Raw genomic sequence first — 27801 nt, forward strand, 5'->3', positions numbered from 1 at the left:
ATGGAATTTTTCTGATAGTGCATTATCAAAGATTTAGCCCTATCCTTTGTATGTGTGAAGTTCCCATCACCTCTACTGAGTCCCTGTGTAGGGCAAATAGCATAGTTTGCAATCTCTCATAGGCATTCAAATGATGTAGCTTGGTGAAGAGTGACACATCATCTCCTTATTCACCTACTTCACCTTTTCCTCTTTTAACCACCATAAGGAAATGTAGAACTAGTTCCCAGATCACACTACTATCAAGGTTTTTCTAGTTTCTCCGCCTCTAGAATAATTCATTTGTTGCTACCATACCTCTCAGAATTAGATACCCTAATGTTTTCAGGGGGTTGAAGTATTTACTCTGTAGAGTATGTTTCTACATGTTGTTGTTGTTAGGTGCCACCAAGTTGGTTCCTACTCATAGCATTCCTTTGTACAACAGAACAAAACACCACCCAGTCCATGCCAGCCTCACAGTTGTTATGTTTGAGCCTGCCATTGTCACCACTGTGTCAATCCATCTTGTTGCGGTTCTTCCTCTTTGTGCTGCACCTGTATTTACCAACAATGATGTTCGTTTCCAGGGACTGGTCTCTCCAGATAACAGATCCAGATGAAGTCTCACCATATTTGCCGCTAAAGAGTATTTTGACTGTACTTCTTCCAAGATAGGTTTTGGCAGTCCATGGTACTTTCAAGATTCCTTGCCAGCACCGCAATGCCAGTACATTGATTCTTTCCCTGTCTTCCTTATTCAATGTCAAACTTTCACATGCATATGAGGTAACTGAAAATTCCATGGCTTGGGTCAGGGGCACCTTAGTCCTCAAAGTAACACCCTTGCTTTTCAACAATGTCCTGTGCAGATTTAACCAACACAGTGCATTGTCTGATTTATTGATTGTGAATCCTAACAAGGTGAAATCTTGGACAATGTCAATATTTTCTCCATTTATCATGATGTTACTTATTGGTACAGTTTTGAGGATTTTTTATTTCTTTCCATTAAGTTGTAATCCATATTGAAGGAAACCTTATTCTTCACCATCAAGTGTTTTAAGTCCTCCTTACTTTCAGCAACCAAGGTTGTGTCATCTGTACATTGAAAGTTGTTATGCAGTCTTCTCCAGTCCTGATGCCACATATTTCATTAGATAGTCCAGCATTTCTGATTATTTGCTTAGCCTACAAGATGGCACAAATATAGTGAAAGGATACACACCCGACTCACATTTTAAACCACACAGTGTCCCCTTGTTCTGTTTGCTCACTCCTCTTGGTCTGTGTACAGGTTCTGCATGAGCACATTAGAGTGTTCTGGAATTCCCATTCTTTTCGTGGTTATCCATAGTATGCTATGATCCACACAACCAAAGGCCTTTGCTTATTCAATATGTTTTTTTCAACCCAAATCCAACTGATGTCAGCAATGATATCCCTTGTTCCACATCCTCTTCTGAATCTGGCCTAAATTTCTGGAAGATCTCTGTCAATGTACTGCTAACACTGTTGTTGAGTGATCACCAGCAAAATTGTACTTGCATGTGATATTAATATTCTATAATTTGAGCATTCTCTTGGATCACTTTCTTTGAAATGGATATACATGAGAATCTCTTTTAGTCAGGTGGCCAAAGAGCTGTCTTTTACATTTATTGGCATAGAGGAGTGAGTGCTTCCAGTACATCACCAGCTTGTTGAAACATTTCAATTGGTATTCCACCAATTCCTGTAGCCTTGTTTTTAGCTACTGCCTTCAGTGCAGGTTGGATTTCTTCCTTCAGTACCATTAGCTCTTGTTCATATGCTACCTCTTGAAATGGCTGAATGTCCACTAGTTCTGTTGGGTACAATGACTGTATTCTTTCTATCTTCTTTTGATGTTTCTTCCGCCATTCAATATTTTGTCCATAAAATCTTTCAATATTGCAATTCCAAGCTTGCCATGTTGTTCCAGTACTCACCATTTGAGATATGCTTAGTGTCTTCTTCTTTTTGTTTGTCTAACTCTAGGTCTTTGCACATTTCATTATAACACTTTGTCTTCTTGAACTGCTCTTTGAAAAATTCTATTCACTTCTTTAACTTCATTTTTCCATTTGCCTTACCTACTCTATGATTAAGCACAAGTGTCAGAGTCCCTTCTGACATCCACTCTGATCTTTTCTTTCTTTCCTATCTTTTTAAGCCCCTTCTGCTTTCTTCATGAATAATGATTTGATGTCACCCCACAGTTAATGAGGTCTTCTGGTGTTCAGTGTGCCAGATCTGTTGTTGAGATGTTCTCAAAATTCAGATGTTATATACTGAATGTTACATTTGGCTCTTGTAGACTTAATCTAACTTTCTTCAGATTCCACCAGAACTTACATATGAGCAATTGATCCTCTGTTCCACAGTCGGCCCCTGGCCTGTTTTATCTGCTGACATTGTGCTTCTCCATCATCATGAGAAGAGCAGTGGGCTTCTTGGCCCATAGAGTGAGAAAGCTGTGTGTCTTTGGGTAGTAAGTTCACCTCTATTCACTTAATCTAGGGAGCTTGGATTGTTGACACATGGAGCTAGAGTGGACCACCTTTATCCCAAGGCATATGGTGCAGTGGAGTGCCCTTTGGGTATTTATCAGCAACATTGAGAAAGCTTTGTAATGTTGTTCTAGCAGGGCAAACGGGCTGCACAAACCAGAGAGAAGCATGCCTTTGGGCATGGCCTGGAAGAGCCTCTTCTGACCAGAACTGTATGCTGAACATATCTGATCTAAACACTAATCTGTGAACTTTTCTAATAAACCTATCAGTGTGAGCATTGTCTATGAACTCAGTGTGGCCATAGCAATGGATTCTTGAACCGAGGGGCCATGGGAGACAGTTGGTATCAGAATGGATAAAGAAGGTTGGAGAATAGAGGCATGCCTGAGCTTTATTTCATAGCAATTAGTCTTGGCTTGATATAAAGTTTGACTCCCTTTCCCTTTGTGAAGTGAGAGGGGGCCAGACCTGGATCCCATGCCAATCACTTAAAATATCCATAAGGATGTTATGGGCTTCTGGTTTTATATGCAGAATATTTAGATTCTCAAATGCCCCCAATGAGCAGTCTAGTAGCATGACTCCGTCCGTGAGTGTGATACCAAGTGATCTTTTACCTCTTCCTGCTTTCTAACACATGCTGCTGACATCTGGCTACATCTGATCTGCAGCCAGCATCATCTGACGTTTGGCAAATAAGTGAAAGAAAATGTCTTCTAGACTGACAGATTGTTTGCAAGCATGTAGGAAAAGTTTCCAAAATAAGGACAACTTTGATATCTAATCCATGTGTTGGAAAAAATGGTTCCTATACAAAGGAGAGAATATATTTGCAAATGAAAACCCAGACAGCAGGCATTTTGCTAACCAGGTTCACTCTAGGGCACACTGTGCTGCTGTGGGTGTAATGGGACAGGCAACTTGACGCCAGCATGACTGTCTGTGTGGAGAACTCCTCTCATCTCTCTAAGATATTTGCATGAAACCACATTCAGAAATATCATGTGAACAGGGTTGAATGTCTTGGTTAATGAATTACCTTCTTTTAAATTAGGTTCTTTCTGGTTGCCCACATTTATTTTTGTTTGTCTCAGCTTCTCCAAAATTTCAGAGAAAAAACTCAGACCTAAAATGCCTATAAGGAGGACCAAGCTGGTTTTACTGCTAGGAATACTCTGTTTGGAACAAGGACAATTTGTAACCCACTCTCGTCACAAAGGTAAGTTTCAAATGAAATGTTTAACTACTGTTTCTAAAAGAATAACCTTTACTGACAACCAGCATCATAATTGCACTCCATACTTATTTGGAAAATGGAAGAAGCAAATATATTTGAGAGATATCATTGTCTTTTGTGTAATTATGTAGGTCTTTTTCCCCCACTGCAGTAAGCACATAGCTAGTCACTGCCATCAGTTAACTTCAACTCACAGTGACCCCACCGAACTAAGCAGAACTGTCCCTGTAGGTCTCCAAGGCTATAAACCTTTACAGAAACAGAAAGACTCAGCTGTCTCCAGGAGTTAGCAGCCTAATACGTATTCCTTGCTCCTGTGGGTTTCCAAGACTACCTTTTTACAGGAGTAGAAAGCCTCATCAGTCTCCTGCAGAGTAGGTGATAGTTTGAATTGCTGACTTTGTGCTTAGCAGCCCACCGTGTAACCACTATGCCACCAGAGTTCCTGGTACACACAATACAAAAGGCAGATATTTAAAGCAGTGTGAAGAGATGAAGGAAGTTGAGTAATTCCAAACTGAGGCATAAGGATTGAAGGATTCATCCAGGCAAAAAGAGTGAAATGCTTATGAGTCCAAGCTTTTCTGGGAAATGTGGGAAAGAATGATCTGCAGCATGGGCACTGGATGGACCAGCCAGGAATGTCCAGACTCATTTTGAAATGATGAGTTGAAAAACACATTGAGGACGAACACCAAAACAGCCAATTTCTCAGAAAGTCTCCACAAAGAAAAGGTTGTCTTGCATTACTTGGCACTTTTTCTATTCTAATACCACAGCATGTGTGAATGAGGACACTGTCATCCTCAAAGGAACCGTATATTGCTCAAAGAGACATCCGTGTACAGAATTAAATTCAACCAAGATGCATTGAATTTTGTCTCATGTTCAACCTCATGGGTAGGATAGAAGAGATGCATGCATTTATAATCTAATAAATACTATGGTAATAACAAATCAAGCAAACAAATTTTGTGTAGCAAATATAGAAGACTGAGATATTTATAAGGTTCAGGTCTTATCTTTGAGGAGCACAATGTCTGGTTGGGGGGAAAGATGTAGAAATGACCACGATAAGTATCACAGGAAAGGTGTAGCCTGCTACTGGAAGCCCCTGAGGGACCACAGAGTCCAGAATCACAAAGGGGCTATAGTCCTGCTGACTCAGGGGAAGCCTACCGCTGAGCTTTACTCTCCCCACAGGAAAAGTAGATCTCTTCATGATATTCTTTTTCTACACAGTAAGTGCTGAGCAACCCTTGTATTGCATATTATATTGAATACCAACAAGTACCTTAATACCATTTTTGTGATATTTCTATGTGCCCATTGTCCTATACAGTGTGTTTGTTTCTTACTTAGAAGAGTTTTCTGCATCCTTAAGTCTTAGGAGCTACCTAACAAAAACAAACCCTCTAACACCCCGTAGAGTCTGTCTCATAATAATCTTAGAGCTACTCAATTTTTGCCTTATTTTTTCACCAGCTTCCACCTGTGGGCGGAGTCTAGTTAAACCACATCCTTGGAATTATTTTAACATTTTCAGCCGCATTGTTGGTGGAAGCCAAGTGGAAAGGGGATCTTATCCCTGGCAGGTGAGTCCCTGGGAACCTCATCTGATGCGTGGACTGTAAGCTGGTTCACTGTAGGAGCTTCCAGAATCACCTGCTATTTATTCATCAGTGTGCTCCTTCCTACCTACTTTTTTATCATATATTTCAGGATCTCTCATCAAAGATCCAAGTTTCTCCTTATGTGCATCAATTGAGTTTAGGAAAGGTGTGGGCAGAATAGCTGTGTGAACTCTTTAAGTTATTCCACTAATTAGAAATACCACCCCAAGCCTTCAGCTCCTAAGACAAATAATTTCATGCTGAGGAGCTGAAAAACTTCTTAATCTACAATTTTAAAAAATTCCGATTCGTTAAGTATCTTCAAAACAGGAGTATTTTGGTGTAGTTTCAAAAGACCGAGGAAGTCCAAGGTATCACATCCAAGGGTCTAATTTGTGTTTGAGGTGGAAGGTTTGTACCAGTACCTTCAGGCCTCATAGGATAGCCAAGAAAGTTGCTTCCTCAGTAACTAGCATCTAAGAATTCTCCCTCAATCTGATCTCCTGGTCCTTCCATCCCATGGAAATGACTTTGTGTTTCAGTTCCCAGTATCTTCCTTTATTGTCTTTGAAACTCTACCCATTCTCCTGAGAATTAGGTTCCATTCTTGCCTTTTATTTTTTCAAAGTGATTTCTCTTTATTTTTCTTCTCTTGGGTAAACCATGCTAACTTTTAAATCAATGAACCCTTGGTTGACCAAGTTGTGTTCAGTTGGTGGAGTGAATGACTAAGTCAATCAAGTTGCTGATTAGCAGAGTAACTTGATTAGTCAATTGAATTGTTGATTGATCAGTTAATCGGTCTAGTCAAATCATTGTCAACATTGGCTCACTAAATTCTACTTACTCTTTGCTCTAGGCCAGTGGTTCTCAACCTTCCTAATGCTTTGACCCTTTAATACAGTTCCTCATGTTGTGGTGACCCACCCACCCCCAACCAGAAAATTATTTTCATTGCTACTTCATAATTGTAATTTTGCTACTGTTATGAATCAGGCCACCCCTGTGAAAGGGTCATTCGACCCCCAAAGGGAACGTGACCCACAGGTTGAGAACCACTGCTCTAGGCTCTTCTTATTCTAGCCTCTTCTTTGAATTGCATTTTGTTCTATTTTTCATTAAATGGAGCCCTGGTGGTGTAGTAGTTTGAAACTACATGCTGCTCCATGGGTGAAAGATGGGACTTTCTGCTCTTGTAAACAGTTAAAGTCCTGAAAACTCAAAGGGGTCATTTTACCCTGTCCTATGTGGTTGCTATAAGTTATCATTGACTCTGTGGCAGTGAGTTGAGTTGATTATTAATAAATAGATATAAGTTAAAGGTAGTTATTCTAATATGTCACCTTTCCCCCCCAATCCTAACTATGGGAGAATATTCATTAAAAATATTCACTGGTATGCTTTCATTTATTTTAAGTCAAATCGAATACTGTAGAAAAGATAAACCAAGATAGTGAGCCTGTTGATGAGGTAGATTAAGGAACAGGTTTGACAAAGTTTTTGAAGCTAAATGGTTAGGAATTTAAGAATATGGTTATTGCTATTGTCGGTAAGTGCTCTTGGGTCAGTTCTGACATATAGAGCCCCTACATACAACAGAATAAAGCACTGTCAGTCCTCTATCAGCCTCGTAATTACTGTTTTACTGTTTTAGCCTGTTCTTGCAGAACTCTCTTTTCACTGACTTGCTACTTCATCAAGCATGACATCCTTCTTCAGGAAGTGGGTTCTCCTGACAATATTTCCAAAGTGCATGGGACACAGTCTCATCATCCCCTCTCTAAGGAGCATTCTACCTGTACTTCTCCCTAAATAATTTGTTGTTCTTCTGCTGGCAGTCCATGGTACTTTCGATATTCTTTGCCAACCCCATATTTCAAGTGCATCAATTCTGTGTTTTGCCTTATTTGTTATCCAGCTTGCATATACATGTAAGGCCATTAAAAATATCAACCTTTGGTCAGTGACATTCTTGCTTTTCAAAGAGGCCATTTGCAACAGGCTTGTCCAGTGAAATATATCCTTTGGATCCTTGACTGCTACTCCCTGGGTGTTGATCTGGATTCAAATAAAATGAAAGGTTGTACAATTTCAATCTTTCCTCCATTTATCATGATTGTGTCTATTTGTCGAGTTGTGATCATTTTGGTGTTCTTTACATTGACTTGCAATATATACAGAAAGCTGCGGTCTTTGATTTTCATCAGCAAGTGCTTCAGTCCTCTTCACTCTCGGCAAACATATGGTCCAGCTTCTCAAATTATTTCCTCAATGTGCAGTTTCATTAAATATGGCAAAAGGAGACAAACCTGACACACCATTTCTGATTTTAAACCATGCAGAATTCCCTTGTTCTGTTCAAAGGACTGCTGATTGGTCTATGGACAGGTTCCACATAAAGATAATGAAGTGTCCTTCAGAACGTTCAGACATAGCTTGTTAAGATCAACACAGCTAAATGCTTTTGCATAGGCAATACAAGAAAACATCTTTCTGGTATCCTCTCCTTTTAGCCAAGCCCCATCGAACATCATCAATGGTATCCTTGTTCCATGCCTTCTTCTGCATCTTGTTTTAAAGTCTTACAGCTGTTGATGTACTAGCTTAGCTGTTCTTAAATTACCTTCAGCACAATGTTACTTGCATGTGGCATTACTGATATTTTTAAAATAATTTCTGCATGTTGTTGGGTCATCTTTATTTGAAATGACACAAATATGGATCTCTTCCAGTTGGTCAGGTAGCTATCTTCCAAACTTCTTGGTATTGATTAGTGAATGCTTCTAGTGTTGCATCAGTTTATTGAAATTTAAATTAGTATTCCATCAATTTCCAGAGACTTATTTTTGGCCAGTGCCTTCAGTGCAGTTTGGACTTCATCCTTTACCATCATCAGTTATTGATCATATACTATGCTTTGGAATGGCTGAGCAGTGATCAATTCTTTTGGGGACAGTGACTCTGAATTCGTTCCATCTTCTTTGGATCTTTCCTGCATCTTTCAATATTTGCCCATAAAATCCTTCACAATTGAAACTCGTGGCTTGAATCTTTTCTTCAGTCCTTTCAGCTTGAGATCTACTGAATGTGGTCTTGTGTTTTGGTTTTCTAACTCCAGGTCTTTGCACATTTCAATATGACATGAGACACAGTATGACAGTAGATCTATATTATTCCCCTGAAAGGCTTGGAGAAATGAGAGTATATGTATGAAGTCCCCTAACCCTGAACTTTCTCCCAAATATCTTCAGCTAACTTTGGCTATACTTTATATGCTTTTACTTTTTTATAATGTTTATGTGTTAGAGCAACAGGTCTAGGTCAATGATAATTTTAAAATAAATATCTATAATATTGACAGCTAAGTATACTACAACCCTTAATTATTTCAAGTTAATTAATTGCCCTGCTGACCAAGGGTGGGGATATTCTGATCACAACATGATCGTCTTTCTATGATTTAGTAGGATGTGTTTCACCCTTTTACAGTCCAAGATTCCTAATATTTTTTAGTGAAATTTCCAGGTCTTTTGTATTTGTTTGGTTGTTTGTTTGTTTTCTAGCATATATGCAACTTTCATTTGGGGGGATGTCAGGGCATTAACTTGCTCCCATTTAAAGTATTTGAAATTCAGGTATCTCTGAAACGAAAGCAGAAGCATTTCTGTGGTGGAACCATCATCTCTGCAGAGTGGGTGATCACAGCTGCGCATTGTGTAGCAAACAGGTAGGGAGGCCTCACCCACCAATGAAGGTCAGTTCCTCTTCCCTTTCTTTTCGTGGCAGCTGCAAGGTGCTGTGTGGTGGATGCTGGGGCTACACTTTGTTGTAGTGGGGGAACAGTCTTATTACAAAACACCAATTGGGCTCAGTGTCATTGTGAGACAGTAAAACATACATTCCTTGCAGGAATAGAATGTTTACTTAAATACAACTATAAGTTAATAAAAAGTAATAGTTATCCATTATCAAAGTGAGCAATTTTTTTAAAGTACCACAAACATAAATTTGTCAAAGTTCATTATTGGGTTTCTTAAAATCCAATGGGAAAAAAGATACATTATGCATCATAAGAAATCAATTTGTAAAGACACTAAGCAGTGGCCAAGAAAGCAGGCTCTCTGTCATCCTTCCTATTGATCTTGCCTCGTAGCCTCCATCTAAAAACCCTCATCCTTTTATCACTTTCCTTTGTTCTCCAAATATTATATTATTTTGAATGTTCCTGGTACATACCATGATGCAGTCATATCATGTCCCTATATTTGTCCTCGTTCATTTACACTTTTCAACCATTGCCTGAAGGCTTAGTTGGTACAGGCACTAGTAAGTATCAACGGTATAATCCTTCCCACGGAGAGTTGCTGGCCTAAAGGAAGGGAACAGATAATTCCACTGCGATGGGGCAGGTGACAATGTTAGAGAGAGACTATGTTACTCGCTGTTCACTGCCATTGAATCATTCCAACTCACAATGACAAAGCAGAACTACCCATATGGGTTTCCAAGACTATTACTCTTTTTTTGTTTTCCATTTTATGGGCACGTAATACCCATATCATAAAAATCAATAATTCAATCACATCAAGAATCATACGATCATTATCCCAATTCAATTTTAGAACATTTTTCCTTTATCATAGCTAAATCACTTTTAAAATGAGTTATGTTTAAAAAGCTGTGTAATCACAATCAGTTATAGTGCTCCCTCAGTGCTCCTGCATACATTGTTTGCTCTCTTAATACCCTCCCCCTCCCTGTCTCCCACTCCCCAGCCCTACCTCCCCTATAAACCCTTGCCTCAATTATTATCACTATGTATCTACTCCTGACCTTGTATTTAGAAACCCAAAGGTAACCCACTGTGCCACCAGGCTTCCCGTTGTACTGCGTTAGTTACCTAATATAACCAAGTGTACCTAGAGTCACGTTGGGGAATGAAGAATACACCAAGAGGGCATTTCTAAAGCTATGAATCCATGTTCAATGTATCTTACCAAGCTCCTTTCAGAAAACACTGCCCCAAATACATGGGACTAGAATGGTCTTTACATACTAGCTCTCTACATTACAAAACAGAAAGTAGGGAAGGAGAAGATCCCTGCCTCCTGTTCTGGGGATCAGTCCGGAAGGCCAAAGCGCACAAACTCTCTGGGCCATCTGAGAAATGGCCCTTCACAATAAACACTGTGCATAAAGCCTCTGACATTGAAGCAGCACACTAGTTGAGAGTCATGAATCATTCCCACAGGAGCATACTGACATGGAGGCCAACCTCCTGACTAAGATGGCTGAATATTCTCTTCTGGGGCTTTACACCTCTGTTGTGGTGCTGGTTGTTTGTGCCGTCCAGTCAGTGCTGACCCACAGCTATCCTGGGCACAACGAAACATTGCACAGTCCTGCATCATCCTCATAATTGTTCCTGAGTTACAATGTATATGCATTCAATGTGTATGAAATGGAAATTCCTACATCTTCTTAGCTGTGTTGAAATTATTCTTATTTTCCTCTGCTTAGCAGTCATACATATCACATAGTTCAATCCTATCATTCGAAGAGGCCAGGTTGTCAACCATGATAGTGTACTCAGAGGTTCAATGAAAATCCATCCACTTTGCTGTTTCCTCTTCGCAGGAAGATTGCTTCATCATTGTACGTTACTGCTGGCGAACATGACTTGAGTCAGACAGAACCAGGAGAACAAAACCTCACCATTAAAACCATCATCAAACACCCCTATTTCACCATCAAGAAACCAATGGACTATGACATCGCCCTTTTGAGGATGACTGGAACTTTCCGTTTTGGTAAACATTTGAAGCCAGGAGAGAGTCCTTGTCTTACCCTGAATGATCAACCTTATGTGCTCCACAACTTTTGTTTCACAGCACATTCCCAGCAGTGCAAGGGAAGGAGCATATATGCCCCACAGTCTGGATCAGAGACTTTGCAGCAGGAGTGTGGTGTGAAAGACACTCTACTCAAAATTTGTTTTGCTTTGGTTCAGGATACAGAATCTGGAAAAGTTCGTCCTGAGAGATGGAGAGAGTATGTTCACAGAAGGTCTTCCTTTGTCTGACAAATGGCCCCTGGAGATGTCAGAAAGAAATGTCACCCCTCCCACATGGTTTCTAGAGATTAATTGTTAACTGGTGAATAGTGTATAATGCCCTTTATCCCTTTGATAAAGTAAACCCGTGTTTTCATTTCTGCAGGCCAGTTTGTGGGGCCCATGTGTCTTCCAGAGCCAGGAGAGCGATTTGAGGCTGGATTTATTTGTACAACTGCCGGATGGGGCCGCTTATCAGAAAGTAGGAACTTATATGTCATTTCACCTAATCACCGGTCAGAATTTCTTGAGGGATAACCAGAGATTGAATTGTTGATCTATTTTTTTAAGTTGTGTACTTATTTTTAAAGACGGGGAGAAAATCTTATTGTATTTAGATTTTCAGTTCTTTCCAAAAGAAACAAATCTAAATGAGGCATCTTCAACTCACAAAGGATGAAAGAGTGCCTTACCAAGACTCCTGTCTGTCTTTCAGATGGCCTCCTCCCACAAGTTCTGCAGGAAGTGAACCTGCCCATTTTGACCCAGAAAGAATGTTCAGCTGCTCTGTTAACCCTAAAGAAGCCTATCAGTGAGGGGACCTTTCTCTGCACAGGCTTCCCGGAGGGAGGGAGAGATGCATGTCAGGTAGGCAGGACTTATTAAGCTGATGGGCTCAGGCAGGGCTTCCTTTGTTAGCAGTGAGGTGCTGCTGAAAGCAAGCTGGAGGGGGAAATGGACTTTGGAAAGAAGGGTCAGGAATTATAAGGGACAAGATCAAATAAAGGATCCATGTAAGTAACCAATTGTTTCAAAGAAGAGTGAGCTCTCTTTCCTTCATTAGAAAACAAAGATAGAGATCATGCCAGCAATGAGTTCTCGCACCCCTGACGGCTGGCTCTTCACCACTTACAGACTTTCCACTTTGTAGCTAATGGGGAGCTTAATTTCCTCTACTCTTCCTGTAACCACGACCTGAGGTCAGTTTTACTGCTGGGCAAGGCTTCTTCTAAGACTGAGGAAGAAAGTCTCTTGCTTCGATGAAGGCCTGGGATGGGGGAAAGGAGATGGACGTGATGGGCTCAAGTTGGTATTTGAGGATCACATGGGAACTGTGCTTGTCAGTTCTTCGAGACCCCAAGTCCATGTGATTAAAAGTGAAGGAACTTCAATGATCCTCATTTGGCACTGGGTGGGGGGAAAGGGTGGGGACTTTAGGGCACAGATGCTGACAAAGATGGTAACAGAGCCTTTTGTCCCTGCAGGGAGATTCGGGAGGTGCCCTCATGTGCCCAAATAAGAAAGGAACCTGGACACTGGCTGGTGTGACCTCATGGGGCTTGGGCTGTGGTCGAGGCTGGAGAAACAATATGGACAGAAATGATCAAGGATCCCCTGGAATCTTCACAGACCTTAGTAAAGTGCTGCCATGGATCCAGAAACACATCCAAACTGGTAATGAAGCCAGGGTGAAAGGTCACGAAGCTGGCACTCAGGGCCAGACAGAGGCTCTGCGCCTGTTGCCAGGGTAGCACATAAGGAACCATCCTTGACCATGTCTGAGTCACTGGCGTTGAGTCAATTCCGACTCACAGCAACCCCACAGGGCAGGGTAGAACTGCCCTAGGGTAGAACTGCGGGCTTCCTAGACTGTAACTTTTCACCGCAGTAGAAAGCCTTGTCTGTGTCGCACAGGGCAGCTGGTTTTGAACTGCTGACCTGTCAAGTTCTACCTTTTCCAGAATGTCGTTCATAGTTGGAATCATAGAGGATGTAGCTTTTTTAAACACTGGCTTCTTTCATTTAGCAATATGCATTTAATTCCTGTTATGTAGATTATATATATCTTTTGATTTTTGATTGCTCATTTCTTTGTATTGTGGAATAGTATTCTATTATATAAGTGTACCATAATTTGTGCCATCATTTATTGAAAGACATCATGGTTTCTCCCAATTTTTGAAAATTATTAATAAAGCTGCTATGAACAATACTATACAGGTTTTTGTGTGGACATATTTTCAATTCATTTTGGTAAATCCATAGAAGTAGAATTGCTGGATCATGCAGTAAGTCTATGTTTAGCTTTGCTGGAAACTGTTAGACATACAAAGTGGTTGTACCATTTTGTTTTCTCACCAGAGTTCCTATGACCCATATACTTGTCTGCATTTGGTGTTGGCAGTGTTTCAGATTTTAGCCCATTGATAGATGTTTGGATTTGAGTCATTCTAATCATTGTATGTGGTATCTCATTTTAATTTGCAATTCCCTATTGATATATGATTCTGAGCATCTCTCCATAGGCTCATTTGCTAAGGGCATGCCTATCATGATGACGTATTCAGATATTTTGCCTGTTTTGTAATTGGGTGTTTGTTTTTGTTGAGTTTAAAGCATTCTTCATATATTTAGATACAAGTTCTTTATCAGATACATATTTTGCAAATATGCTCTCCCAGTCTATGACTTGTCTTTTCATTCTTGAAACAGTGTTTTTTACCAAAGTTTTATTTTAAGAAGTCCCATTTATCTTTGTTTATCTTTTATGGGTCATTCTTTTGGTGGTCTATCTAAAGATTCTGTACCAAACTCAACCTCCCCGAGATTTTCCCCTATCTTCTATAAATTACATAATTTTACATTTATATTTAGGCCTGTGATCCATTTTGAGTTAATTGTTGTGAAAAGAGTATTGCCTGGATCCAGATTTCTTTTTCTTTACGGGTGCTCATTGTTCTAAGTACAATTTGTTGAAGAGACCACCATTTCTCCATTGAATTGACTTTTCTCCTTTGTCAAAGCTTAGTTGGCTACGTTTGTGTGGGTCTGTTTCTGGCTTTCTATCATATTCCACTCATCTCCCTGCCTACTCTTCCACCATTGCCTTCATCACTGGGCTTACAATATATCTTGAAGTCAGGCAGTGCTAGTCTCTGTGTTGCTCTTTAGTACTATGATTTAGGAGGTCCTTTGCGTTTACATATCAACTTTGTTGATAACTGCAAAATAACTTGCTGGGATTTTTATTGATATTGCATTGAATCTGTATATCAAGTTGAAGGAATTAATATTTGATAAGATCTTCCTATCCATAAATTTGGAATGCATCTCCATTTATTTTGAGTTTTGAAATTTCTTTCATCAGTTTTGTAGTCTGCCTCATGTAAACCTTGAACATATTTTCTCAAATTTATATCTAAGTATTTCATTTTTCTGAATGATAATATAAGTGGTGTTATATTTCAAATTCCAACTATCGATTGCTAGCATATGAGGGGCTTCAAACATTTGTGGGGAAACTCCATTACTTTTTAATTCAAATTTTCCACAAGCTTTTTTGAGTCCCCTGGTACAGAGAAGTAATTGGCTTTTGTATATCCATCTTGGATACTACAATTTACTCCAGTCACTTAGTAATCCCAGCAGTTTTGGGGCAATTCTTTGAGATTTTCTATAATCATATAATCTATGAAGAAAGGAAGTTTTATTTCTTCCTTCTTAAATCTGGATGACTTTTCTTTTTCTTGTGGTACCTAGGACTTGCAGTACAATGTTAAAGAGGAGTTGTGACAGGATGACTTGTCCTGTTCCTGATCTTCAGGGGAAGCATCTAGTTTCTACTCATTAAGGGTGATATTACCTGGAGAGTTTTTGTTGATGTTCTTTATGAAATTGAAAAAGTTCTCCCACAATTCCTAGTTTGTTGGGCGATTTTATAATGAATGTTGGATTTTCTCGCATTATTTTTCTGTATCAATTGAAATGATTGTGATTTTTCTTCCTTAGCCTGTTAATTGTGGTGAATTACATGAATTTTTTAAAATATTGAACCAAACTTAAGTACCTGGAATAAATCCACTTGAATTTATTAAAATTTTAATACATTATAATTTAATATCTTCATAAAAATTAAAGTTTTATGAAAGACACTGTTACAGAAATGAAGTTATACACAGTATATAATTCTTTTTATACATTGTTAAATTTTATTTGCTAAAACTTTGTTGAGGATTTTTGCCTCCATATTCATGAGAAATATTGGCTTAAAATTTCTTTGCGTGTACTATCTTTGTCTGATTTTGGTATTAGGATAATGCTGGCCTCAGAAAAATGGGTTGGAAAGGGTTCTTTTCACTTCTATTTTCTGAAACAAACTGTAGACAGTTACTATCATTTATTCTTTAAATGACTGGTAGAATTCACTAGTGAAACCATCTGGGACTGGTACTCTCTTTAGTAGAAGTTTATTTATTGTTGCTCCAAGTTATTTAATAGCTATAGACCCTGTCAGATTATGTATTCTCCTTTTGTGTGTTTTGGTAGACTGTCTTTCAAAGAATGTACCATTAAATTTAAATGACCAATTTGTGAACACAGAGTTGTTCAGAATATCCCTTTATTACCTTTTTAATTCGTGAGATCGATTGTGAATGGCCCCTCTTTCATTTCTGATATTAGTAACTTATACTTTCTCTCTCTCTGTTAGCCTGGCTAGTGGTTTATCAATTTAGGAAACCAATTTTCAGTTTCACTGGTTTTAGCTAATAATTTTCTGTTTTTAATTTAATTGATTTCTACTCCAATATTAATTTCTTTTATTCATTTCTAGTATTCATTTATTATCTTTATTTTCTTCTGCTTGTTTTGAATTTGCTCATCTTCAACTTTTCTGAGGTGGAGCTTATTGATTTTAGATTATTCATCTTTCCTAATATTCAATGCTATAAATTTCCCAAGTACTTTTGCTGTAGCCTGCAAATTTTGATAAACTGTATTTTCATTTTCATTTAGTTAAAATATTTTAATCTCTTAAGAGACTTCTTATGCCCATGTGTTATTTAGAATTGTGTTGGTCAATCTCAAAATATTTGTGGATTTACTACTATCTTTCTGATATTGATTTCTAGATTAATTTGATTGTATTTATTATACTTTGCTTGATTGCTATTCATTTAAATTTACAAGGGCATATTTTATGCCTCAGAATATAGTCTATCTTGGTGAACATTCCATGTGGGCCAACAAAGAGTATATATTATGTTATTGTTGGATGAATTATTCTATAAATGTCCATTAAATCCAGTTAATATGATGCTATTCAGTTCTATTTTACATCTACTGACTTTCCGCCTACTGAATTTGTCAATTATGTACTCATAGAGACGCACTGAAGTTTCAACTATTTGGCTATTTTTCCTTGTAGTTCTGTCCAGGTTTGTCATATATTTTGATGTTCTAGTTATAGGTGAATAAATATTTAGGACAGTTATGTCTTCCTGGAGAATTGATTCTTTCATCACTATGTAATACCCCTCTCGAGTCCTTACAGCTTCCCTGGCTCTGAGAGCTACTTTTCAGAGACTAATATAACTACTCCAGCTTTTCTTTCAGTAGCACTAGCTAATCATTTTTACTTTAATATCTCTCTGCCTTTATATTTAAGATGGGTTTCTTATAGGCAACACATTGTTTGGTCTTGTTTTTTTATCCACGCTTGTGGCAGTCAGTCTTGGCCATTTAGTTGGTCTGTTTAGACTGATCACATTTAAAGTGATTGATAATAAAAATCATATTTATAACTCTTTTCTATTCATTACCTTTGCATCTTGTTTCCCTTCTTTTTCCTTTTTTGGTTGCATTCTTTTTCCTTTTTTCCCTTTCAAATCATTTTATTAGGACCTAATCCAGACATCATATCATTCCATAGTTCACCAGTCTTTCTTTTAATAAACTTTTCCTCCTTTTATTACATTAAAAAAGTAAAGTTCAATTTATATGCAATCGATTCCACCCATTTTAATTAACACTTTCCAAGTTTGGTAATTGAGTGCATGATTTGGGTGAGCAGTTAGAGAGAAACTGGTTTCCATTTCACATCACACACATTTTGATTTGTGACTGGTTGCACTGTAGCAGCACTCTTCCCACTTCCTGTCTGTGCTTACCATTTCTAATCCTTCTTCTTGCCTATCCTTTCCTGTCTTCTGAGCTGTATCCTGGGGCAAATTCTGCCCTATTGGTTTCTTATGGTTGGTTCTTCTAGTGCAGTGGTTCTCAACCTTCCTAATGCCGTGACACTCTAATACAGTTCCTCATGTTGTGGTAACCCCGTATGCGGACATATCTGCATGTGGGCAGACCTGCCTGAAGACAGATAGAGGAGCAGTTTCTCAGTTCCTAAGACCATCAGAAATATGGCCTTAGGCGACCCCTGTGAAAGGATCGTTTGACCCCCAAAGGGGTCACAACATATAGGTTGAGAACTGATGTTCGAGTGAGTTCATACCTCCCTGGTATTCACATTTTAGGCCTATCTATTGTTTGGCTATAGTTGTGTCACACAAGTGAGTTCAGTTCCCAGGTTTGAATATTGTCTAAGGGCCAAAGTTTTGGGCCTTCCTAGATTTTAATTGAGACTTTTAAATGATTCAATTTTCTCTTAGTATATCAATTATATAATTTTTAAAAGGTGTAGTTGTCCTAGAGTTTAGAATATGCATTTATAACTAATCTAAGCCTACTTTTAAATAATAATATACTACTTCACAAGGAGCACCTTATATAGGACTGGGAACCAGAAGGCTCCTTTTATTAATCAGACAGATGAGTTAATTCCAACTTTATTTCTGCCTCCAAGTCTAATTTAATCATTTTCTTAATTAACTGGTGGCTGCTGACCTCAATAAGACTATGCAAGCTATGATCGTTACATAATCTCATGTCAACATTGAGGGTATTAAGAGTAAAGGGATGGAGTCTAGCCTGTTAATCAGATCACAGCCTGCTGGTGCCTTCTTGTGGACATGGCCTTCTCATGAGGATTCTGGGAAATTCCTCTCTCTTCTTCACCTTCCTGATGAGGATTCATATTCAGAGAGCTGGAGAAGTCACGTGGAGACCAGTTGCTTCCACTGGTATTGTATCCACAAGACTTTACACCCACCAGCTCGTGATCTTCCTGCATTCAGCATGATATAATGTGCTGTGTGAGTCTGAAGAGAAATTCATGGACTAATATTGGACATATGGGCTGATACTGGACGTATGGTCTTGATCTGAAGTGGGCGAGAATGTTTTCTTAATATACAATTATTCTTCCATATAAAGCTCTTTCCTATACGTATATGGATGTCCCTGGATTTGTTTCTCTAGTCAACCCGTTCTAACACACAAGCCTTTCTCAAAGAGGCTTATTCAAATTACTTCAGTAAAAATGTATCATTGTTTTCAAGGGCATGATACAATGGCAGGTATCAGAGCCCTAAGTTCAAGCCAGCTACTTGTGAACCCATTTGCACTTATGGGCAAGTTATTTCATGCAAAATGAAGATAGACCAGATGATCTCTTCTTTCAAGATAGTCACTGACTGTTTCTCAGTTAGGCCATTCAATAAAGAGAGGAAAGCTATCTCCTTAAAACATCAGAAGCCCCAAGACGAGATTTTCATAGTTGCACGCTGATTTATTGACATATTGTTCAAATATCACAAACTTTGATTCACATCTTTTTCTCTCTTTCCCAGGCAAACGAAGCAAGAGTTCCAGAGGTGGGTATCTCTCCTAGCCTGTGCATGAGTGGACATTTAGCATTATGAATATGAGTTCCACTTATAATCAGAAGTCTGAACGTAATCTTCACCCTCACTAGGTATAAAATCACCACTAGGGGGACCCACAGTCATTCCAGCCATTGAGGTCTTCATGTGCCTAGCAAGAGCCCAGGCTTCCTGTCCACCCACTTCTTGTCAGTCTAGGACACCATTTTAATTCTACAATCATTTTCCAATTCCTTGCTTTGGATCAGTCACTCGAGGAATGAAGGTGGAATGATGGAGATGCTCTTAGTCAACTCTGCTCCTTGTCCTGAATGTGACCTACTTATATAGGATTCTTACTCTCTGAGCCATGTTATAATTCAGCAATGAATTTATTCTGTTACTGGTCAAGCTCCATCTCATATCTGGACTTCAATTTCCTTATCCATAAAAAAAAGAATTTGGACCAGATAGCACCTAAGGAAGGAGCTCTAGTAATGTAGTGGGTTATGCATTGAGTTGATAACCTCAAGGTTGGCAGTTCAAACCTACCAGCTGCTCTGAAGGGGAAAGATGAGGCTTTCTGTCCTGTAAAGATTTACAGCCTCAGAAACCCACAGGGGCAGTTCTACCCTGTTTTATAGAGTTGCTATGAGTCAGCATAAACTCAATCACAGTGGGTTGGGTTTTGAATTGGGTTCCTAAGGGATCTTTAGCTCAACTATTTAAAGGTCTATGGAACTATTTTAAAAAAAAAACACTAATGTAAGAAGATAGTAAGCAGAAAGCTCAGATAAATGAGGCTATTTGAAGCTGAAAAATACAAGGGAAGCTTTAGAGCAGCAGTTCTCAGCCTGTGGGTCGCGACCCCTTTAGGGGGTCGAACGGCCCTTTCACAGGGGTCACCTGATTCATAGCAAATTCAAAATTATAGTTATGAAGTAGCAAAGAAAATAATTTTATGGTTGAGGGGTCACCACAACATAAGGAACTGTATTAAAGGGTCATAGCATTAGGAAGATTGAGAACCACTTCTTTAGAGCATAGATCGCTTCTACGTTCAATAATTAAGAATTAGGAGGATTTTTTAAAGGCCCAACTATGATGTAGAAGAAGAAATGTGCTCCAAATCAAGGACTCATCTTTATTAAAGAATAGATACTAAAACGTACAGGTAGAAAAATGTAGGGCATAGTTGTGACTTGGCCAGAGGCACTGACATGTGGAATGTGTGACAGAATAGTATAAGGAAGAACATTAGGACGATAATTTGAGATCAAACTATGGAGTCAGTTGATCAATTACTAGATCAGATTATGTCAGTCAAAAAGGTCTGAGTCATTATCGAGTATAAGGAAGTTAATTAATTAGATCAATACATTGGAGCTTTATTGTAGCAGATCAATAATAACATTTATGAGGTGGGTTGGATGAGAAGAATATTTCAAGAGAGAATAAATAGAGGCTTAAATAAAGGCAAAGCTAAAAGAATAAAATGGAGGAAAAAGAAACAAAAAGAATGAAAACTTGGTAGTCAATTTGATTACTAACAGAGATTTAAAAAAACCTACAGCCTTGATTATCAATTACAACTCAATGTAAAAACAAAACCAAAAAACCCTCCATTCTGGACCACTAGATAACATCATGATAAACAAAGAAATGACTGACATTTTCCAGAATTTCACAGATCCAAAATCAATGCCCAAAGAAGAAACAGGCAAGAAGTCGAACAATATGTTTCACTGGGCAAAAGACCTCTGTAAAATGTTACAGAGCAAAGCTATCGCTTTGAGGGGTAAGGCAAGCCCCATATGCATACCGCAGGTAGACAGTGCATGCGGAAGACGGGAGAAGGACAAATGCATATCGACTCAGTGTTCATGGAGACGGCAGTCGGGAAATGCAAGGATGCACTGCATTCAGTAAATCTGCTGCACATGAACGCTTTAGAGTGTTGAGGAGCACTGTGAGGCACTGTGAGGAGCACGGTGCGCCTGACCCGAGCCAGGGTGTTTGCAGTTACTTCACATGAAAGTTGGACCATGGCTGAGGGACAGCGAAGAAGAATTGATGCATTTGAACCATGGTAGTAGAGAACATTGAAAGTACCATGGGTTTCCAAAAGCAAAAACAAATCTGTTTGGGGAAAGTACAGCCAGAATGTTCCTTAGACGCAAGGATGGGGAGACTGCATCTCAGGTACTTTGGACATGTCATCAGGAGTGACCAGTCCCTGGACAAGGACATCACGCTCGGTCAAGTGAAAAAGAGGAAGGAGCTCAACAAGGTGGACACAGTGGCAACAACACTGGGTTCAAACAGAACAACAATTATGAGAATGGGGCAGGGTCAGACTTGAGTCAAAATTGACTCAATGGTACCTAACCACAACTGGTCAAGTTGATGAAAAGCCATGAAAGAGGGAGGAGTTGAGGAAGGTACCAAAGTTTCGAGGCTGACGGTGCAGAAAGGAACATAAATGTCATGAAATCAGAAATGGAATCAATTTTCCCAGATCCAGAAGAATTCCACTGGGGGTATGCCACATTTTAGGAATACATAGGTGGAGATATCCAAGAAACGTTTGTAAAACCAGGTCTGATGTTCAGAAAGATTGAAAAAAAAGTTAAACAGGGGCCATAGATAAGCCTGGCCAGAGGGCTCATGTATCGAGAAAAAACAAGGACTCCAAATAGTATTTGAGGGACACCTGTATTTACAACCACGACTTGTCTGCCACTCTGTTGTATTGTGGTGGTTCATATGTTGCTGAGACGCTATGTCACTGGTACTTCAAATGGCAGCAGGGTCACCCAAAGTGAAGTATTTATAAGGTGGAAGCATAGGGTCAGAAAAAGAAAACTTAGGAGAAGAAACTATGTTCTCAAGAGAAAGCAGAACCTAAAACACAAGACAAAAAGCAAGTCTTCAAAGAAGAAATGACTATGTGAAGAAAGGTAGAATGTATCAGGTGTCAGTGAGGCCAAAAAGGAGATGAACCAGAGGTCACAATGTTTACAGATTCTGGAAGGAGGGAGCTAGCCTAGCTAGTCACCGCTGTTAGCACTGATTGTCTATGGCTTTCCTACCCAGCCTTATGCGGCATGCAGGATGGTGTGGTCAGCGGACCTGAGGGGAAACTGTCCTTCCCAGAAAGCCCCCACCTATATTATGAGAGCAGCCAGTAAGTAGTCCTCCTCTACCCCCTCTTCCTTTGCCCTCCTCCAGTCTGCCTGTGCCCCTTACAGGCCTGTGATAGCCAGTTTCTGGCTGGAAATAACACCCTCTCAATGTATCTACTTGCAGACTGTGTGTCTGGACCCTGTTAGTACCAAAGGAAATGCATGTGTTGCTCCATTTTTCCCACTTGGATGCAGAGTCTTGCCAACACAATTACTTGTCGATATATTCTTTAGGAGACAGGCTTATTGGTGAGTGAATTTTCAAATAGCAATCTGGAACTAGTGCACGGGAGGCGTACTGGGGCCTTGTTACGACATGCCTGGCACTGACACATTTGAGTGCCATTCTTGTCCCTAACTCTGAGACTCAGAATAGGGCACGTTAGCTCCGTGTGATACCTCCAAGGCCAGAGGCCAATTTACTTGTTGTACCTTCCAACCAGGCTTTCTGGACCCATTTGCTAGGCCTGCAGTCTATCCAGAATAAAATCAAGACAAACCCAGATTGTAGGAGCTCTCAATCCAGAGACTGCTTTTCTTTTTACTTTTTTTCATCAAGCGACAGAGACAAATACTCATACATAGACTATCATGAGACAGGGGTAACCTGAAACAAGTGGATTAAAGATTCTGTGGTTCTCAACTGGGGGAAGATTTTTCCCACAGAAAATATTTGGTAATGTTTTGGAAGCATTTTGGGTGGTTTCTAGTATCTAGTGGATGGAGCCCAGGAACGCCACCAAACCTCCAAGAGTTCACAAGATGACCTCAACCCCAAAGGAGTTTTAGTTAAAAATGTTAATACTGTTGAGATTGAGAAACTCAGGTTTGCATAATCCTGAAGTACAATGTCAAATTCCTTTCTTCTTAAGCCTTTTGATGAGCACTATTGCCTATATGCTGAAATAACCTTCCTTTTCTTGCTTCAGGGAAATTCTGTGGAGAAGACCTCTTTTCATCTGTTCGCATTGGCTCCGACTCTATACGACTGAAGTTCATCTCTGACAGCACAGATTATGCTACCGGGTTTAATCTCACCTACAAAGCTTTGAAACCAAACTATCTTCCCGGTAAAATCACTTATCTTTCCCATATGACCTCCAGGTGTTCTTTAAACCTCCAGGGTTCATAGGAATTATGTGGAGGGCCCGGGATACTACCTCAAGGCCTGCTGGGCTCTATAAAGGACGCGGAGTCGAGAGAAGCAGACTTGGGCTCATTGTGCCCGCAGCAGAACTCAAAGGGCCTGATGGGTTTGGATTGTTGGTGCACAACGCGCTTCCTTCATTCTGGTTGTGTCTGAGATTAATTTCAGGCAGAATTTAGGGGAGACAGGAGAAAGGATGAAAAGAAGTTCTTTTTGCTGGGGTAATGAGTGCCATTTGTTTGGATGCTTTGCCTTGTGTTTCAGACTCAGGCTGTGGCTCCTTAGTTGTCCTTTTTGAAGAAGGCCACATACAGAGTCTTCACTATCCTGGAAACTACAACAACAGGGCTAACTGTAACTGGATTTTTCAAGCCCCCAAGCATCATCAAATTAAGGTACAAAGTTGCCCTTACTTTCCTATGTTTTCTCCACAGAATAGCTAACATAAACAACAGGTCAGAAAATTTTATCTGATTTGTTCACTGCTATGTCCCAAATAGCACACACAATTCATTAAAAACATTGCCAACAAGTCAATTCCAACTCATAACAAATGCTTGCTGAATAATCAACCAGTTTTTCCTCTGCAACCACCCATTCTCACCACTAGGTGACACTGGCGCTCTTTAATTTGTTGAGTGCTGTCCTAATCTGTGGCTGATGATTCCTTTTATCAATCCCTAGTTAAGGGTTCATAAAGGAGGGGGGAACGGCGGGGGGTGGGGGTGGAGGGTGGGATGAGGAACTGATACCAAGGGCTCAAGTAGAAAGCAAATGTTTTGAGAATGATGAGGGCAACAAAGGTACAAATGTGTTTAAAACACTGGATGTATATATGGATTGTGATAAGTGTTGTAAGAGCCCCAATAAAATGATTCAAAAAGGGGGCACTTTCATAGAGACCCTTAGGACAGGGCAGAACTGCCACTGTGGGTTTCTGAAACTATAATTGTTCATGGGAGTAGAAAGCTCCATCTTCTCCCTCAGCGAGGTTGGTTTCAAGCTGCTGACCTTAGTGGCCTTGGGCTACTAACCATTATGCCAATGAAATGGACTCTGTGGAATGGGTTTGAGTGTTAAGAGCTTTAGAAACCTTGATAGTATACTGGTATGTACAGGGCTGCTAACTATAAAGTCAACAGTTTGAAGCCCCCAGCTGCTTCTTGGGAAAAAGATATGGCTTTCTACTCTCCTAAAGAGTTAAAGTCACAGTTCTACCCTGTCCTATAGGGTCACTATGAGTCAGAATTTTCTCAGTGGCAATAAGTTTGGATTTTTTTTAGTCCATTCTAGAAATAAGCATTTTCTTCTCTTAAAAAGGGGTTTTTTTTTAAGTTGTGATTTGAGTGAAGATTTACAGAGAAATGGGTTTTCTATCCAGCACTCCATACACACTGTTTTGTGACACTGATTACAGTCCCCACAGTGTCACCACCCTTTTCCTAGTGTGCCCCATACTTCCTTCCCACCCCCTTCCTGCTTTCTGCCCTTCATCCCTGAGCAAATGCTGCCCTTTAAATCTCTACAGATTGATGCTTCTACGGACTGCCACCTTGTTGATGGTCTCATTCTGCAGCCCGGTGTAGGGTCTGGTTCAGTTCCAAGCCTGAATGGGGTCTTAAAGACTGTGGTCAGTAGGGTTCCACCAAACTCGGTTAGACCAGTAAACTCGGTGTTGTTCATGAGTTTGCATTTTGTTATACACACACACACACACACACACACACACACCACCCCCCATCCAGGACCTCCTATTGCAGTCTCTTTCAGAGAAGTCAGACAGTATCAGGGGAAAATAAGCATTTTCAATCTTATCAAATTAATTAAAAACCGTTTAAAATACTTGAAATTAACTGTAACAAAGCCAATGACAATCAGCCCAAATCACCAAACCTTTTGAGAGAAGAGGGACAGAGTCAGTACGCGAAGAAAACTAGATTACAACAGGTTTAGGGAGTTATAGGTGAACTTAGAGGGGTAGTGGAAGAAGATGCACTGGTTGGTCATTCAAAGTATGGACGGCTTTGAATGTCAGGGGTAGAGTTTATTTAACATCCAACTAGTAGAAATTCTTGCTCTTTGTTTGTTTATTAAGCACTAGCAAGCCACCTAGGGTGCCCAGATAGCACAGCAGTTAGATGTCTGGGTGCTCATCAAAAGCTGAGTGGTTCAATTCCACCAGCAGCTCTACAGAAAGATGTGGAAATCTGCTACCTTAAAGTTTACAGCCTTGGACTGCCTATGAGGCAGTTTACTCTGTCATGGAGGCTCACTGTGGGTCAGAATCAATGCCACAGCCATGGGTTTGGCTTTTTTGGTTTAGCAGGTCACTTGTAGAGATGTCACCAGGCAGTAAAACAGGATGAGGTGGGAATTAGACATATAATTGTTTCTCTTGAAATAATATTGAGAATAAGAGAATGTATTAAGGGAAGCACAGAGGATCGTGGCTGACAAAACCTCAGCATTGTCTTATATGAGAGTAAGTTAAAAACAGCGCTGCTTCTAGGGTTCTATTTCCTGCATGCACTTGCGTATTTATCCCAAACAGAACACTTTTAGCACGTCTCTGTGATGGTTCTCTAATGCACAATAGTTGTTCCTTTGCCAGGAATTGCTGCAGCACAGGGGGTTACCCATGGGACTGCTAACCTTGAAGTTAGTATCCATTCAGAACCACCAGCAGCTCTGTGGGAGAAAGATTGGACTTTCTACCCCCATAAACAGTTACAGTCTCAGAAAACAACAGGGGTTGTATGAGTCAGCACTGACTCGATTGCAGTGAGTTTGGCTTTTCGGAGATTTTTGTTAGGGTGTCTTCTAAAAAAATGGTCCAATCAAAACTGGGGCCTCCCCGGGGATCTGCTAGGCCAGTTAAATTCGAAAGGTTTGAAGATCATGGCATTTTGGGCTCTAACAGGATGATCTTGATAGATTTTCTTGAAGGACACAGGGCAATAAGGGGGACATAGCAGAAAGAAGTTTTAAGAAAACTAAAACCTGCATTGGTAAGAAAAAGCCAGGCCAGTTGTGTGAAGGAGTTTTTCCCATTACAACAATGTGCCTGCTCCTGAGGGCTGTGCTACCAGGAGCGCTTGGTCAAGAAGCCTTATCCCATCTGGGATCTTGGTCCACAATGGTCTGAGAGACTCCAGGACGCCCCAAACTGCCCTTTGTCCTGGCGCAGAGCCCAAGTGCACTGCATTCCTCAGAAAAGGTTAGAGAGAAGGAAGTGCGCCTGCTGAAATGCACAGACCGAGATGGAGGAGATGCCCGGAACGAAAGCTCCGCAGTTTGCTGCTTTTGTTTAATCAGGTTTCTATGCTTTTATAGCATCGCTTTGTGAGGTATTCTTACAGTGAAGAGACAGACATCTAAGAGGCAGGAGAACCTGCTTGATAGCCAAGAGAAGTGAACCTTTCATTACAAAAATGAAGGGCGTCAAACCAAAGAAAATGCTTTCAGGACCTGTGATACATCACTTTTTCCTCAGTATTTCACCTCACCCATGATTCAACAATGAATGACGAGGAGCCGGGATACAGACTGACCTCTGAGATTAGATTCCAGAGCAAGCTGAATAACCTGGAATTACTTCCTCTTGGTGTAACACTGGTTCTTCTCAGCTTTCATTTCAGAGTCTGGAAACAGAAGAAAATGGAGACTGCACTTGTGACTACGTGGCAGTGCACGGGGATGTGGAACGGAAGGAGGAGATAGGTTCGTGGAGCCTCGGGGTCCTCTGGTTTGGGCTCAGCCTTGACACAGAGATTGTCCTCTGCAACGTGGGGCTGGGAGAGAGACTCAACCATTGGAACCAAAAGTGCTGAAGGCCCACAAGGAACTAGAGACGGGGAAGCCACGTGTTACTGAAATACACCCTGTGGGCAGAACAGTTCCCTGGGCTTTTCCCATGGGAGGGCTTGGGAAATGAAAGCAAAAACAAAGTCGCTGCCACTGGGTGGAACCCAACTCATGGTGACCCTGGAGGTCAGTGTAGAGCTGCCCCTGTGGGCTTCCGAGACTGTAACTCTTTACAGGAGTAGAAAGCCCCAACTTTCTCCCAAGGATCGGCTGGTGGTGTCAAACTGCTGACCTGTCAGTATTAAAATGCATGCATATTTGAAAGACACAAACTGCCTTACTGTTTTGAAAATGGATTGTGATGTCCATCAGAAATGCCCATTACTCAACGATTACCAATAGGATGACATTATTTCTCCTTTTCCTTGCCATGTTGCTTGGCCTGGCACTTGACAATATCTTGCCTGGACTTGGTTTGAGCCAGCTCGCTTGTGTGGCTTTGCCCTCCCTGCCCCTGTGCTGAGCTCCTCTGGCGTAATGTTCATCAGCTTCCAGTCAAATGAAAACATGACCTTCAGTGGCTTCCAGGCTATAGTCTCCTTCATTTTTGAAGCAGGTAAGAAGAGAGAAGTACAAACTCCTCGGGTCCCTTTCCTCATCCTCATAGGGTGGTAGTAGTAAATAGGACTGGATCTTGGTCTGTGGTAACTAG

General features: G+C 40.3%; 1 protein-coding gene across 1 annotated transcript in view; it reads left to right on the top strand.

Moving 5' to 3' along the window:
* The first annotated feature begins 3644 nt into the window (after positions 1-3644).
* OVCH2 (ovochymase 2) overlaps positions 3645-27801 on the top strand; it is a 39119-nt gene continuing 14962 nt past the window's right edge. The window contains exons 1-14 of the mRNA XM_075547717.1: positions 3645-3732; positions 5236-5345; positions 8999-9090; positions 11001-11173; positions 11582-11677; positions 11912-12063; positions 12681-12870; positions 18942-18965; positions 22050-22140; positions 22263-22387; positions 23068-23208; positions 23550-23680; positions 26912-27005; positions 27574-27705. Of these exons, the coding sequence (XP_075403832.1) occupies positions 3645-3732; positions 5236-5345; positions 8999-9090; positions 11001-11173; positions 11582-11677; positions 11912-12063; positions 12681-12870; positions 18942-18965; positions 22050-22140; positions 22263-22387; positions 23068-23208; positions 23550-23680; positions 26912-27005; positions 27574-27705 (1639 nt within the window). The remainder of the gene's footprint in view (positions 3733-5235; positions 5346-8998; positions 9091-11000; positions 11174-11581; positions 11678-11911; positions 12064-12680; positions 12871-18941; positions 18966-22049; positions 22141-22262; positions 22388-23067; positions 23209-23549; positions 23681-26911; positions 27006-27573; positions 27706-27801) is intronic.

The sequence above is a fragment of the Tenrec ecaudatus genome, chromosome 4, assembly GCF_050624435.1.
Source record: "Tenrec ecaudatus isolate mTenEca1 chromosome 4, mTenEca1.hap1, whole genome shotgun sequence".
Lineage (NCBI taxonomy): Eukaryota > Metazoa > Chordata > Mammalia > Afrosoricida > Tenrecidae > Tenrec > Tenrec ecaudatus.